Source organism: Caloenas nicobarica, chromosome 1, assembly GCF_036013445.1.
Source record: "Caloenas nicobarica isolate bCalNic1 chromosome 1, bCalNic1.hap1, whole genome shotgun sequence".
Classification (NCBI taxonomy): domain Eukaryota; kingdom Metazoa; phylum Chordata; class Aves; order Columbiformes; family Columbidae; genus Caloenas; species Caloenas nicobarica.
Window position 1 is genome coordinate 31561872 of NC_088245.1, and position 14930 is coordinate 31576801.

The window sequence follows — 14930 nt, forward strand, 5'->3', positions numbered from 1 at the left end:
TTATTTCAGATGGTAGCCCAAGATGCAGTGTTGCATTAGAGACAGATTTTGAGAGGGTTATCTTTTTAAAGGGTCACGTCATGAAGACAAATGTATGAACAAAGCAGGAAGACATATATCTAGCAGCAGTTTACAGCACATCACTAATATTTTGCTTTTGTATTAATCTAGCCATTACTTGATGTACTGTGGTACTATAAAACATTTCAAACCTAAGAAGAAATTTTTAAAAGAAGTCTTTTCGCTGTTACTGCTGCTATTTTTTCCTGTTAATCTTGTGACTTCAGTGGTTATTCAATACAGTATGTGAAAAATGTGGTGCAATCTCTTTTACTGTCATATTCGTCTTCCAAATCACTGCTTATCAAACCGACCTTACTAAAGCTCTTTTAATTTCAGCCTGGCCAGTGACAAGTGATGACCCAACTATAATAATATGCTTTGTGAAAAGTTACTGGCCAACAAAATATGAACTATACCTGATGAGTTTCAATACGAATACTGTTAGCTTGTAAATGGCTTCCTATGCTAGTTGGTAGGATGAGAGCTACAGGATGACAGCTGGCAATATTGAAAAACATTAACTCAAGCCATGTAAAATAGAAAGCTGGTGTTAGTGTAACATTGCATTATAAGCTATCTAGTTGGGCTTTGTAAATCTGAACAGTTCCCTTTTTTGTACTCATGTGAAATCCCAGCCTTTGTATTTAAAGAGGTGGTTTGCAGTTGGCCTAAATGGAATGAGAATTTTACTCATTTACAGTGCTCTATCAGTTTTAGTGTGTGATCATACGTGCATGAAAATTATGCTGTGAAAAATTAACGTTGATGTATTTGACAGTAACAATCCTAGGAGTAACACAAGTGTCTGTAGGAGCAACTGTTAATATCTTTCCAATATCATGCTAGAGAGACTGTGTAGTAAAGAGGGTGCAGTCAAGGTAATTACCTCTGAGGTTCATCTGTAGTTTCTCAGAAACTCGATCAAAATGGACACCAGAGTCAGCCCTGTGGTTTGATCTAATTGTCACATAAATGGAGGAATGGTCTTCCTGTCCCTAGAGGGAGCTCATTCCATGACTGTAAACTCAGAGTATTTCAGAACTTGTGTGTTTTTCCAGCCCTGACAAATCTTTTCATTTCTTTCCCATTTAAAAATATCTACTTGATTTCCATATCACAGGGAACAGCATGGTCAGGTGTGTGACGTAACAAGGTAACTGTGGAGGGATGGTTAGATAGTAGGGGTCATGTGAATTTAATACAGTTAGCAGAACAGGAGTTAGATAAGCAGCGAACCCAGCTCATGTGAACCACAAGCAAGACACTGACTTGGCAAAATTATAAGGACCTTGACATTTAATATGTATCAAGCAAAAGCCTTGCGGTCAGCAGTCCGTTGGGAAAAAGCAATGTAGAAATGAAAAGAATGTAGATCTAAGGGTGGAGTTGGTAGTTAAATTGTAACCAATGATGAGCTTAAGTTTTGTAATATGCATAAGCTAATTACTGATTATCTGTTGCTAAACAAATTAGGTTAATTCAATCCCTAGATTTTAGCCAATCAGGTTATGACTAGTAGGCATAATTATTGGAACATGTATAAAAGTGAACTGCTCTGTAATAAAGTGGAAGTTTGCTGATACTTATATTAAGTGTTTGCGTCTTCCCTCGCTGTGGCAAATGCGACAGGTAACAGTGTGCAAGTCTGCTTTGGAAGCTGTGCAGGCATCTTCCTGCAAGAAGGGATGGTGTGAATGAGTCCTGCCTCTCAGATGGACTTGCTTACATGAAAACTATCACATGCAATGCCATTCCAAACCAGAACTTGTGTCAAACTGGCTTTGAGCATCAGCAGAACGGGCAGGTGACAATCTTCACCCAGTTGTGTAGACGTGACTGTTTCTGGATCAGGCAAGCTCTATGCTGTGTCTCACCTGAGCTTATTAAAATCACAGTTATTCCTACCTATAATTCATGTATACCCATGGAAAAGCTTAGAGTTTGTAAAATCAGAACACCTAAACGCTCACTGTAGATTTTCTTTTGTCTTTAGGTTTACTACTGGAAAGTACAGAGTCTATCCAGAAGGAGTAGGCGGCATGTAGAAAAAAAGATCTTGACTTTCAAGGGAAACAAGACTTTTGGAATGTTGCCAGGGCTGGAGCCCTATAGTTCTTACAAGCTGAATGTTAGAGTTGTTAATGGTAAAGGAGAAGGACCAGCAAGCCCAGACAAAGTATTTAAGACCCCTGAAGGAGGTATGAAATGAGAAAGCTAGAGAGTAAACTAAATACGGTATATTCAGAAATACTAAGGATGTAATTGCTGAATTTGCATCTTGGACATCATAAAATAATTATCTGGCTCAATACAGTTATATTCTTAAGAATTAATAAATTGTGAGCTGTTCTAAGTTAATCTACTTTGTATTTACTGTATATTATTTTTAAAAGTTCCTAGCTCACCATCCTTTTTGAAGATTACTAACCCAACATTGGACTCTCTGACTCTGGAATGGGGTTCACCTACCCATCCAAATGGTGTTTTGATATCATATATACTCAAGTTTCAGCCAAGTAAGTTAACTACGAATATATAATCTAACTTAGAAAATATGTCTATCAAATATCAATCAATTTAATAAGGAAAAATGTTAAATTTGTAATGTAGAAAAGATATCATTGCATTGTAGATGTCAAATTTGAAAAATGTATTTTGACAATATAGATGACTCTATTTGCAAAACTTCACTTGCTCAAGTACAAGGTTAGTATTTTTCCATCACTTCTTCAAACCGTACTTCACAGGAAAATAGAGATGAAGTCCTACATATAATTGTTATCCAAGTTAGGAGGAAGATACTACCACTTACAAATCCTGTATTCTGACTGCAAAGAAAATATTAGAAGTAGATCAAAATAAATCCAGTTATCTTGTTGTCTACTTCTTCAATTTTCATGGTATTTTAATTTTAAAATGAAAAATTCATAACTGTGCCATTTACTCATCTCAGAGCTATAAATCGCTTCCTTAGGATTTCCATGCCACTGCTTACTTGCTCAGAAATTTGTCAGCAGTGACACTGGAAATTAAGAGATTCATGTGCATGGAACAGGTTAAGGAAGTTTGTTTTCTTCCATTTACCAACTTCCACTGTTCCTTGGCATTAGATACAAGTCTCTTCAGTATTTTTTCCTAAGCACACTGAATTTATTATGAGGCAGCTAGTTCAGAGTTTCAGAATTTTTTAATGATCGGTGTTTCAAATGTGTGTAAATTCAGATGATTTGATGTGGACTCCGTTGTCTTGGATTCGGATACTTAGGAGACCGGAACTTGAACTTAAAAAATGTGTTGGTGTTTCCTATCTCCGTGTTGAATTTTAGCCCTTTGCATAGATGCTTTTTGCATAAAGGTGGCTTTCTTTTGAAAATATATTATAATTCATATAATCTGAAATGAACAATGCAACAGACAAACAAAACAAATACAACAAAAAAGCCTGTTTTAACATAATGATAATGTAGGCAATTTTCCTAACTAACTGGGGTTTTTTTTATTTGTTTGTTTGTTTGTTTTTCTTGTAACAACAGTTAACAACACACATGAATTAGGTCCCTTGGTAGAGATAAGAATTCCTGCCAACGAGAGCAGCTTGATCTTAAAAAATTTAAATTACAGCACACGGTACAAGTTTTACTTTAATGCTCAAACTTCAGTTGGATCAGGAAGTCAGATAACTGAGGAGGCAGTGACAATTATGGATGAAGGTAAGATGGGTATGTATAAAGAAATCCCACTGGGTTTAAAAGCCACTACAGATTTTATTAAAAATATTACTGCTACTTCCTTCCATTAAGGAAATAGCCCGTAGTAAAATTTTCTCTAGAGCTTTCTTAACTGTATTATACACTAATAAAAGATTTTAAATAGTTTTTAAGAAAAGATGTGCAAAGGCTTTTTACTGTAGTGGAAGCCCCAAAAGAAATATAAAGCCCTTCTCTTTGATATAAGCTTACAAGATCTGAGACTTTGGCTTTTCTGGGCTTCAAAGTTCCATGTAACTTTACATTTTAAATGGTCTTCCTACATTCACCTGTTCTGCTTCATTGACCTTCTTTGCTCACAGAGAACAATACTGAAATGGTGCAGCTTTATGGCTAGAGGAAATAATTTCTCTTTTGAAGTACACAGCAGCTTCTGTGAGGTCTAAACTTTTTTTTCACAGATCTGGCAAAAACTGGAAGTTCAAAAAAGCTGCAGAAATAAATTTGTCATCTATGCTCCCAAGCAACTGGTGACATTGTATAGTATTTAAATACTCTGAAGTATATTGTTCAATCCAGTCACTATTGATTTTTACATTTAGAGTCATTCTAGATCTCTGATTTTAACAGTTCTTTTGGTGAAGATGTTATTTATTTAAATATGAAAGCTTAATCAAATAAGAGTAATTTAAAGCAGAGTGGAAGTTGGGGCGGAATGCCTCTTACGATTTTGCACATCTTAAAAGTGTATTTTGGTGCCAGCTTTTCACGTATTTTTATGCTTTGTAAAATTATAGGTTATTGGAATTGCCATAGATGATTTGATATGCAATGCAATTTCTCTATTAGTGTATTAAGGTTGCATATGAATTATGTTTATTTTAAATAATGAATCTTAACATGCATGAGCAATAACATTTTGTAAATGCATGTATATTAATTTTTGTCTTGTAATAGTCTGTCAGTGTTCAGCATAAGTGAATTGTTTCTAATTTATTTGAATTAATACATTTTATCTAGTCTGCATGCTTTCATGGTTTATAATGAAATTATATATGTATGTTCCCTTTGGTGTTGTATCTAATTATATAGTGTTCCTATTCTTGTCTTCTTCCATTAAAGCTGGTATTCTCCGTCCTGCTGTAGGTGCAGGCACAGGTAAAATAAAACTGCATGACTTGTTAATTTGTGGATTTTGCAGTGTTGCAAATGGGGAAATTGCAGTGGTAAGGACAGAAAATCTTGGACTACACCTTGCTATACAACATATTAATCAGTGCTGGAAGAAAACATTTGTGGGTTTTGTTGGTTTTTTTCCTTTTTTAAAAAAGGAGTCCAGAATGCTTATTAATACCTTTCATCTGTTTGTTTTGCCACACAGTTCCTGGGGAATTCATTAGCTTTGCTTCAGCAAAGTCTAATTATTTCTGAACATTTAACAGATATATGTCACTGTCATAAATATTCAGGATCCAGGTGCACTAGCACTGATTAGCTGGAGTAGAAAAAACAGCGCTTTCGAAAAGGAAATTTTTTTTTACTGCCTGTGCCATGTGCATTTTTTGTTTCAAAAATGTAGGTGCGTTCTTGTTCTCACTGCTGATTAATGCTACCCATTTGATCACATTTATTTCATTTGTAAGCCAACAGTGCATAGGAGACAGATGACTGACAATAACCTCTGTATACTTCTCTGAGTATCAGATTGAATATACAGGCAAATGGTTTCCTGCTGCCTTAGGTTCACAGATCTTGTGAGCGAGCACTTGAGGGGATATTTCAGTGAGTGGAAAACATTATCTTCCTTATTTTTGAACTCAGTAATATTTCGTACTTCCCGATGCCGTTCTTCTGTCAAACAAGGTGTTCTTCACATTTTTGCACACAGTTTTTATGAATCTCGATAACTTTAGCGTCAGAAGCATAGATTGTCCTGAGGAATGTTAGGTAGCTGTAAGTCAGAAAGATGTCTCTGTACATATGTGTCATTATCGGAGGTGTCATTAACACTAATGAACATCTATGCTTTAGATTCTCAGACCATAAACATTCCAAATCAAACTCTGTACATGAAATACCCAACATTTTTTACAAACTTGAAAGAGACAGCATAAATTGCTTTGCATTAATTTCCTTTCCACTTGATGATTAGGTGTTTTGAATGATAATAGCCATAAAAAAAGAACCTCATTCACTCAAATTCACTCAGTCTAGTATAAATCAGACTATGTATATTTGTATGTATGCATGCATTTATGCATATTATATATATTTTTATATGTGTACATATGAGTATATTCTAATAGTTGCATTTCTGATAAGTGTATGGAGTTGTGGATTTATTTTAGTAACAAGTCTTTATTACTGTTTTCTAGTCTTTCTATAACTGAGAAGTCAGCACAGATTTGAACAATCAAACTGCCTTAGTCCTGGTCATTAACAGCAGAAATGTACATTAAGTTATTATTATTTATAGCTGAGTATAAAAACTCATGCAAGAAAAAATGGATTCTCTGTGTGAAACTGAGGTCTAATTATAGCTGTATCACAGTCTGTGGCGAGCAGAAAGCATCTTATTTGTAAGATCAGCTGGAGCAGCTCACATTTCAGAGCTGTCATCTCAGAGTCTCTGAAAACTAAGCAGATGTCTTCGTTTGGTTCCATGCGTTTATGGTTTCAAAGTTTTCACATATTCCTGTAGCATCTAGCTCTTACAATTGCAAAGAAAACTTTGGAACTGCAAACAGGATGGAACTAAAGCCATGACATCTGTTAGGACATCCGAGTTGTTGCAGGTCTGAGATGAATGTTCTCAGTGGTTACTTACACTAACATGATTAACTGTTTCGCTACTGATCAGGGACTATGAGGAAGGAAAAGAAGGATCATATTATCAAGATCAAGTGCCAAATTATTTGGTCTCATGAGTAGGTGGATTTGGAAGGCAGAAATACTCAGCCCACTCAAGAAGGCGGCACACCCAGCAGTGAATGTTTTACTCGTCCCTTAAGTGCAGGAGAGCCTATACATATATACAGTACTTACTAATGTGGAGCCAAAGCCCAACCAAGAGGAAGGGGAAATTTAGATATTCTGAACCTTTTTGTGATCTATCAAAAACATCTCAGTTTTTCATTTTGAAGGGCAGAACTTTTACCAGAAAAATGTAATTATCCTTTCTCTTTCAATTTGAGCACATTCATCTTGGAAGTTAAGAAGACAAAGAAAAAATAATTGTTTTTCTTCTTAGCAACCTGTATTCTAAATGTGTCTGAAAACTGCATATGTAAAACATAATGCATTATACCCAGTATTAGATAAGCAGAATGCATGGATATTTATGTATTGAAATATAATTACAGGTGTGAGGTAACAGATGTGAGAAAAATTGCGGAATAAGGACCTGATTATGTATAAAATCATTATGGTAGCAGTTGGAAAGTGACTCAGGCAATCACTGGAGTCAAGTTTTTTCTACCCTTTTCCATTAGATCTTTTAAATGACTGGACTGTAGAGGAAGGAAGAGAATACAGATTTGACTAGTGGTAGAAATTGAAGTTGTTGACTAAAATAATCAGTCACAGGGAATCATTATTGTGTTTATTGTAAGCTGAACTGCAGGGAATCATGCCGTGTCATGTCAGTCTTTAGATTTCACAAGCCTTCTTGTTTCACTTTCCGGTTTCTTTTTGATTTAGTAAACATTTTTTATTTGAAAGCAATGTCTTGTAGTCTGCATGCAGACAGACACTGGTAACTGGCAGTCCTGAACTAAAATTAAAATAGAGTGGTGAGGTCACAGTTACCTTTAATTGAAGCTAACAGTTTCTGTCAATGCAGTACCCAGTGTGGTCTGACTTCTTCATGTGAACTTCACATCTCGAGTATTGTTCACAGAAGTACTTTTGTTACAAGAGAGAAAAACAAGTAGTCTAGCCTCTGGGTTTGAAACTTTTTTTTTTCTAATTGAATCTCTAATATGTAGCTCTTCACTGTAGGCTAGAAATCATTCTGGCTGGAGGAGGTCCAGAGAAGGGCCACAAAATTATCAAAGGGCTGGGAAGCCGCCATATGAGGAAAGGCTGAGAGAACTGGGCTTGTTTAGCCCTGAGAAAAGCAGGCTTAGGGGAGACCTCATCACCATGTTCCAGTAGCTAAAGGGTGGCTACAAAGAAGATGGAGACTCCCTTTTTACAAGGAGTCACATGGAAAAGACAAGGGGTAATGGCTACAAATTATTCCTGGGGAGATTCTGATCGGGCACAAGAGGGAAATTTTTCGCAATGAGAACAACCAGCCAGTGGAATAATCTCCCCAGGGAAGTGGTGGATTCCCCAACATTGGACACTTTTAAGATTCAGCTGGACAGAGTGCTGGGCCATCTTGTCTAGACTGTGCTTTTGCCAGGAAAGGTTGGACCAGATGATCCTTGAGATCCCTTCCAACCTGGTATTCCATAATTCTATGGTTTCCAACTGAGTTCATATCTCTGATCTCTCCATGGAAGACAGAATCATTTCAGTTTTCTTTGTTCTGTACAAAATGCTATTCTTTAAATAATTTTCCCTGCCCACCATCTGTTTCCCTCCCTCTTTGAATAATTTCACGTTATATCTCCATATTTTTTGCTAACAAGTTCAAGCTGCTTTTTCTTTTCAAGTTGATTATAGCATTTTTGTGCTGCTGCTTCAGCCACTCTCTCCCTGTGGAATTCTCCATGATATATCTATGTGATTGTCTCAGTACAGCTTGCTATGCAGAACCACTGTTTTGTCCTCTTTTAAGTCTACTGGGAACAATGATGATGCCTTGCATGCTAGAATAGAGAAAATGATGATTATTGCAGTGCAAAAATTCCTGCAAATACCCCTCACTTCATGGATGGCACACAAAATCTGTGCCACGCTAAATGCGTATCAGTTAGATGATTTCTTGCATTTCTTAATCCTCTGTATTTCTTGCACTAGAGGAATTCTCTTGCAGTGGCCTAAATAATCTTAAAAGTGACTAATGCCCATCTCTCACTGGCAGAAATTGAATTCACTCCTACTGTTATGCTAAGGCTTGAATTTCCTACTGTAAAAGTTGAAGGTTAAAAAGCAAACAAAAGCAAAATGCTTCTTTTACAGACTGTGGCTGAATCCATTACCTTTTTCCTTCATCTTCACTGAGGGAGGGTCCTTTGAATTTATTTTTCTCTTTATATATTCATTTTAACTAATTGTCTATAATATATTACTTTGCTTTTGTGGTTGGTTTTGTTTGGTTTTGTGTTTGGTTTTTTTTCCCCATTTGACACGAATCTTCAAATGTTTGCTTGTCACTGCTGTTTTTTCCTGGAGATCTCGTGAATCCCATGAAAATTCCTAAATTTTAGTCACTTTGGAGATTACTTAATGTCTTGTTCTGCTGAACTAAATCTTGAAAGAGAGTACCTGTTCGGTTGTTAAAATCCATTCATATCTCATGTCTTGTATTATTAAGTTCTATTGAATCTGCAGCCCAAGTGTAACTGTGTTACTTGGAAGAACTGTATTCCTGAAAGACTGGAAGATTAAATACAACTCTACAAAAAGCTCTACTAAAAAAGCACTGGAATTATTTTGAAAATAAAGGAAAATTCTACTTAGAGCCTAGGCCTCTTTCTCAACAATTGGCAAGTGCTTTTATACTGTAGCTTGCTACAGGAATGAAACCATACTCAGAAGTGCCAGCTAAATTTTACATTGTATCAGCATGAATAAAAGAGCTTCATTTACTGGAAGGAGCTGAATAAGACTTGGTCTGTATAAAAACTTTAAGTTTTTAACAACCCATTGCCATCAGTTTTAGAGTGATGCTTTTGTCAACACTGCTGCACAGCATCGTGCATGGTTACAGCTCGAGAGAGCACGGTGCTCCCCTACCAAAAAAGCCCCACTCCCCAAAACAAAGCATTCTGCCCCCCCTTTTCACCAACTGGCGCTTGCACGTGCTGCAAGTTTCTGCCAGCTGACAATCACACAGTTTGCATTTGTGAACTGTGCTGGGAAACATACTGAAGAACAAGAGGTTAATTATAATTAGAGGTGTGCTGATTGGGAAGACAAGAGTCTGGGTAGATTGGAGACAAGGTTTGAATGTTGTAACTGCTTCAACTCTAGGCTTTCATCACCTCAGGATCCATCAGCCACCTTTTATCTTCTTATGTGTGTATTCATGTTGCAAATGTGGCAGACTTAACTAAAACTTTCCAAGCCTGCTGGAAAATTAGATGAAGTAGTAGTGAAAAAGAGGAAGAATTACAAAGCTAATGATTTTGAAAATAAATGTGCTACTGAACAAATTTCCTGGTGTTTTCTATTCAATAGGAAAAACACCAGAAGTTAAATCTGACCAAATGCTACACATGGATAAATCTATACAAACAACTATTGGTAAGAATCAGATAAGAGTACATCTGATAGATGTAGGCATAAATCAGTCACTTGAGAGGATTTAGAAGCTAAGAGACTGAGAGAATGAATTTCAGAGCCAATTTAATTATTATATACGGTGATATGAACAGAAAGACGTTTACCAGATAGCAGGTCTTTCAGCTAGCAGGCAGCTCTGATCAAAGCAGAAACTGGAAACTGGAGATGGAAAAAACAAAACAAAACACAAGATGGAGGTTTTATAGGGAAGGTGATTATCAAATTTGCTTAGTGGTATAGAAGCTACTTGTCATCTGGAGTCTTTCACGCAAGATAAGACAATTTTCTTTATCCCCAAGTGCTTGGGCATGAGGACGGAGAAGTTAGTTGTAGTTCTGAGGCATCTGTTTGCAAGAGTTTGAATCAGGCTATTGCTAATCGTTTCTTCTGTGTTTAACACTGGTGACAAATATCAGTCATACGGTTGTGCTGCTAATTAGACATCTTTTCTGGAAGAGCAAAATCTAGAAAAATGTGGGTTTGAGAAAATACGATTCGATGAAACAAAACAAAGTCGTGCTTAGAATACAAACCAGTTGTTTTCCAGGCACAGAACAAATGCTTTGATGCGGATTGTAACTAACACCTGTTCCTATGTGCAAAGGAGGAAGGAAGTTTATGTATCCTGTCTTCAGTCTCAGACTGTGCATAGTTCTTAAATTAGAGCCTGCTATTCTTTCCTCTTGCTACCTTCAAGTGGCACAGAGAAGCAGAATATAATCCCCTTGCATTACCATAGTGTATACAGTTACATGCTAGATTTCCCATAGACAGCCCCAGCTCTGGTATTTCTTAGTGGTTTTGTTGTTGACTAGGCAACCTAGATGGCACTTCTTTAAAAAAAAAACATCTGGTGCTTTCTATTTGTTTTTGTTCAGGTGGTTTTAGCCAAGAAATAAATATATTCTTTATTATTTAAATAATATATTCCTTATTACTGTTGGTTGGTGAAAGAAATTATATAAAATATATAAGCAAAACTTACCTACAAATATATCAAATATAGGGGTAATTAGTTTAATACAGATTGAAGAGTTGAATGAGTAGTACTGGAATAGAGTTAAGAAGAAAAAAAATGATGCAAGTATAGGGATAAAAAGTCTGATATTGAGAAAATTTGTACTCATAAGAATACATTTTCAGGACGATTTGCATAACTTAGGTGCTTTTTAAAAAATCCTCAGAAGCTCTAGTTTTCTAGACATGGTACTCATGTAATTTAGTCTGCGTTAGGGGCTTCTATACAGATTTATGTATTTTTACTATGCCAAAGCAAGCTATTTTCTCTTTGAATCTAGTTTGGAGCATCTTCCAGTCAGCCATATGGACAAGGCCATCCTGTTTTGAGAAGAAAATAATTTAAGTACATTGATAAAATGCCTTGAGAACAGGCCTTTTCCCATTTCATTTTCTGGTGTAGGTGAAGCCATTGGAATTCTGCCATTTGTCTTTACTGAGGCCAAGTTTTTACCTCTGATGTTTCATGGTCCTTTGGGAAGTATTTTTGATGTTGTTTCCAACAGAAAATATATTTTTAGCAAGACAGAAACTGAGTGAGGCATTTTCATTAAAAACTAATTTCGTGGAGGATCTTCTTCCTTGTATCTGCACTATTATACTATTGGAAGTATTAAAATATATTTTTCATTAACGTCAGGCCAAAAAAACCTCTGAAATATATGCCAATTTATAACAAGTATAATTGGAGAACAAATAATAAAGATATGAGCAAAGAAGTGGCTAATTACAGGATGCTGACGAGAGGAGCACTTATTTTCATAGATGTGGGCATTATGTGTATCTGTGAAAGGTGCTGTTGTCTAATGAGAATGTCAGCAGTAAGACACAATACCTTAAAATGAACAGCTTCTTGCATTCCAGTGATTTGTGTCCTTCATACCAGAGTATTTTGATATTGGCTTTCCAATATCTGATGTGTAATGTTCCAGTGGTTAAAGGTGCCGTTAATCCATAATAAAGCTAATTTCAGGAATGTTCTGTGAAAGTAAACTGTCAGTACACACATACATCAGTTTGTTTCCAAATAAATGAATATGACTTAGCTGTTTCATATTTTAACAAGTAAAACTAATTGAATCCTGCATGAACATAGAGTGTGCACGTGTTATTTATTTAACAGGTAAGGTTTTACTGTATTATTTAAATGTTACTTTTCGATAACAAGTGTTTTTACTCTATTTTCTCTTTCCTACTATCTCTGATGGTGAAGGATACTCAGAAACCCTTTTTGCAACCTCCCCAGTCACGCACACTGTCCGTCCAACATTCTATAAGGGTATTGTCTTCCTTTCTTATCATTACCAATGCAATAGAGACAAAATCCCATAAGGGCTTGCGGTTGAGGCATTTGCAGTCCCTTCAGTGATACGTGGCATAAAGGGAGGTGTGTCCCACCTCCGTCCCTCCCTTCTCTTCTGCTGTTTCCCATCACCCTGCCAATGTTCTCACTTCCCAGTGGGCTGCATTTTACTTCTGGATGAATAGAAATAATGTTTTCCAGAATTTTGGCAATTAGGTAATTTTAAGTATTTGGCAGTTTTTATGATACAGGACCTGCTCAGTACACTGTGTAGATTTTACTTTTGAATTTCATAGTGTAGTAACTGCCTGGGATTTATTTACCAAATACACTGATTTAGTCACTAGTTTCCATTAATGGAAACAATGACAAATGTACTATACTTTCCCTGTATATGGTCTAAATTAACTTAGTAGCTTCTTATTTTTGTATGAAGTCACAATTTCATATTTCGCTTTGTTTTTTTCTATTGTGTATTCAGTGCAACCGCTTTATCCAAGGATCAGAAATGTTACAACAGCTGCTGCTGAGACCTATGCCAATATCAGTTGGGAGTATGAGGGACCAGATCATGCGAACTTTTATGTTGAATATGGTGTAGCAGGCAGTAAGAAGTCATTTCATTAAATTTTGCTAAAGTGTTCAGATATATTTTAAAACATTTTTATAGTAAATGTAGTCCTAAATTGACCCAGCGTTAATGATAGCTTTGAAATGTCTAGAAGAGTATTTTTTAAATTTGATTGGGAAGATGAAATAACTTTCAGTTTAACAAACATCAATGTGTAGCAGGTATTTGATGTTTAGATAGAATATCAGCCTTTGTTCCTTTGTATTACTTTATAAATTCTTTTGGACGTAAACTTCTAAAAATGCAGTTTGCATGAAACTGTTTATCATGCAGTAATAACGTGTAAAAATATGTTTACTTGCATTAAAATAGGACATAACAGTTTTCCTAAGTTATTCCAAATTAAGGAAAAAAATAATAATTAATTAAGACAATTAACAATATTCTTTGTTAAATTAAATCTTAAAATAAGTTATCAACCAACTTATGTACTTTTATTGTCATAAAAACAATCTTTGATAATACCAGTAATAATTAAAACATAGATAATAAAACCAAGATACTTCTATTCAAATACTCTGTCCTTCTAAAGTTATGACTAAAGATGACCAATCTGAAAATTGGAATATAAATGCGTTTTTCTGGATATTGGTCAAAGAAGCAGCTGAGACCGTACTAGAAAAACAGATAAGAGAATGATCAGGAAATACGATAGGTTCAGATTTTGAAGTAGAACTTGTGGACTAAAGTAAATATTGACTGAAACTACACAAGTGTAATTTAATTAAATTATTAAAATCTATTTTAATGTATTTTATAACTGCAAGTTCAATAAGTTTTTTAAAAACTAAATGAAAAGAGTATTTCTCTAGTACAATGGAACAAATGTTCAAAATTGTTTTGTAATTCATGTACAATGTCTTCTTCAATATATTGCATGCAATATATTATTTGAAGTCACAATTTTATACGATTTTATTATTTGTTGAGAGGATAGAGGTTTTTTCCAGCCAATCCATAATTTAGTCAAGTAACTTGATAGTTTTCTGTCTAGAAACTTTCAGTAATACAGAGAAAATTAAAATTCCAATATGTTGTTTTCCTAAAATTTTTGTAGGCAAAGAAGATTGGAAAAAAGAAATTGTAAATGGTTCTCGAAGCTTCTTTGTGTTAAAGGGTTTAACCCCAGGAACAGCGTATAAAGTCCGGGTTGGTGCTGAGGGCCTGTCTGGTTTTAGGAGTTCAGAGGATGTGTTTGAGACAGGTCCAGGTGAGGCACACGTACCCCTTCTGTCTCCTAGTCAGAATCCTGCTAGATTGAGTGCTGAAAAGTTAAACTGCTTCTAGCTAAGAGATGTTGTAGCTAGCATCCGTGCATGTTCTTCTTTTAGAGCATTGTTGAATTGTTTTATAAACTCCTCAATTATGCTAGCACACTTACTATGTAGATTATGAATGTTTTCATCCTTTCAGTTCGCTCTCCTTGTCTGTTTGTATTAGGAGCAAGATACTCACTGCTCACACTCCATCTGTGTGCTGTGAACTGAAGATGACCTGTTTCATTTATTTCTGATTAATATAATTAGATGGCTATATTTAAATAATGTGTGTTTTAGTAGAGCCAAGTACATACTTTTAAAGCTAACAGTCTGTATATGATCAGTTTTAATACAAAAACTTAAATGTTTGCATAATCAGAAGTGCAGATTCAATTTGATATCTTATGTAATATCTATTTATACCAGTGTTAAGAGATTCCTACTTGTAAATATTTCTTTTCCTGTCATATGCTGGTGTCATATAGATTTTGATG

At 35.4% G+C, this 14930-nt stretch overlaps 1 protein-coding gene across 18 annotated transcripts in view; it reads left to right on the forward strand.

Moving 5' to 3' along the window:
• NRCAM (neuronal cell adhesion molecule) overlaps nt 1–14930 on the forward strand; it is a 159229-nt gene that overhangs the window by 124162 nt on the left and 20137 nt on the right. For 4 of the 18 annotated variants that reach the window (XM_065658466.1, XM_065658467.1, XM_065658471.1 and 1 more), the window contains 7 exons: nt 2057–2261; nt 2457–2579; nt 3597–3782; nt 4893–4928; nt 12457–12522; nt 13028–13153; nt 14235–14387. In XM_065658466.1, the coding sequence (XP_065514538.1) occupies nt 2057–2261; nt 2457–2579; nt 3597–3782; nt 4893–4928; nt 12457–12522; nt 13028–13153; nt 14235–14387 (895 nt within the window). The remainder of the gene's footprint in view (nt 1–2056; nt 2262–2456; nt 2580–3596; nt 3783–4892; nt 4929–12456; nt 12523–13027; nt 13154–14234; nt 14388–14930) is intronic. The other 14 variants (XM_065658476.1, XM_065658479.1, XM_065658480.1 and 11 more) reach the window with 8 other exon arrangements.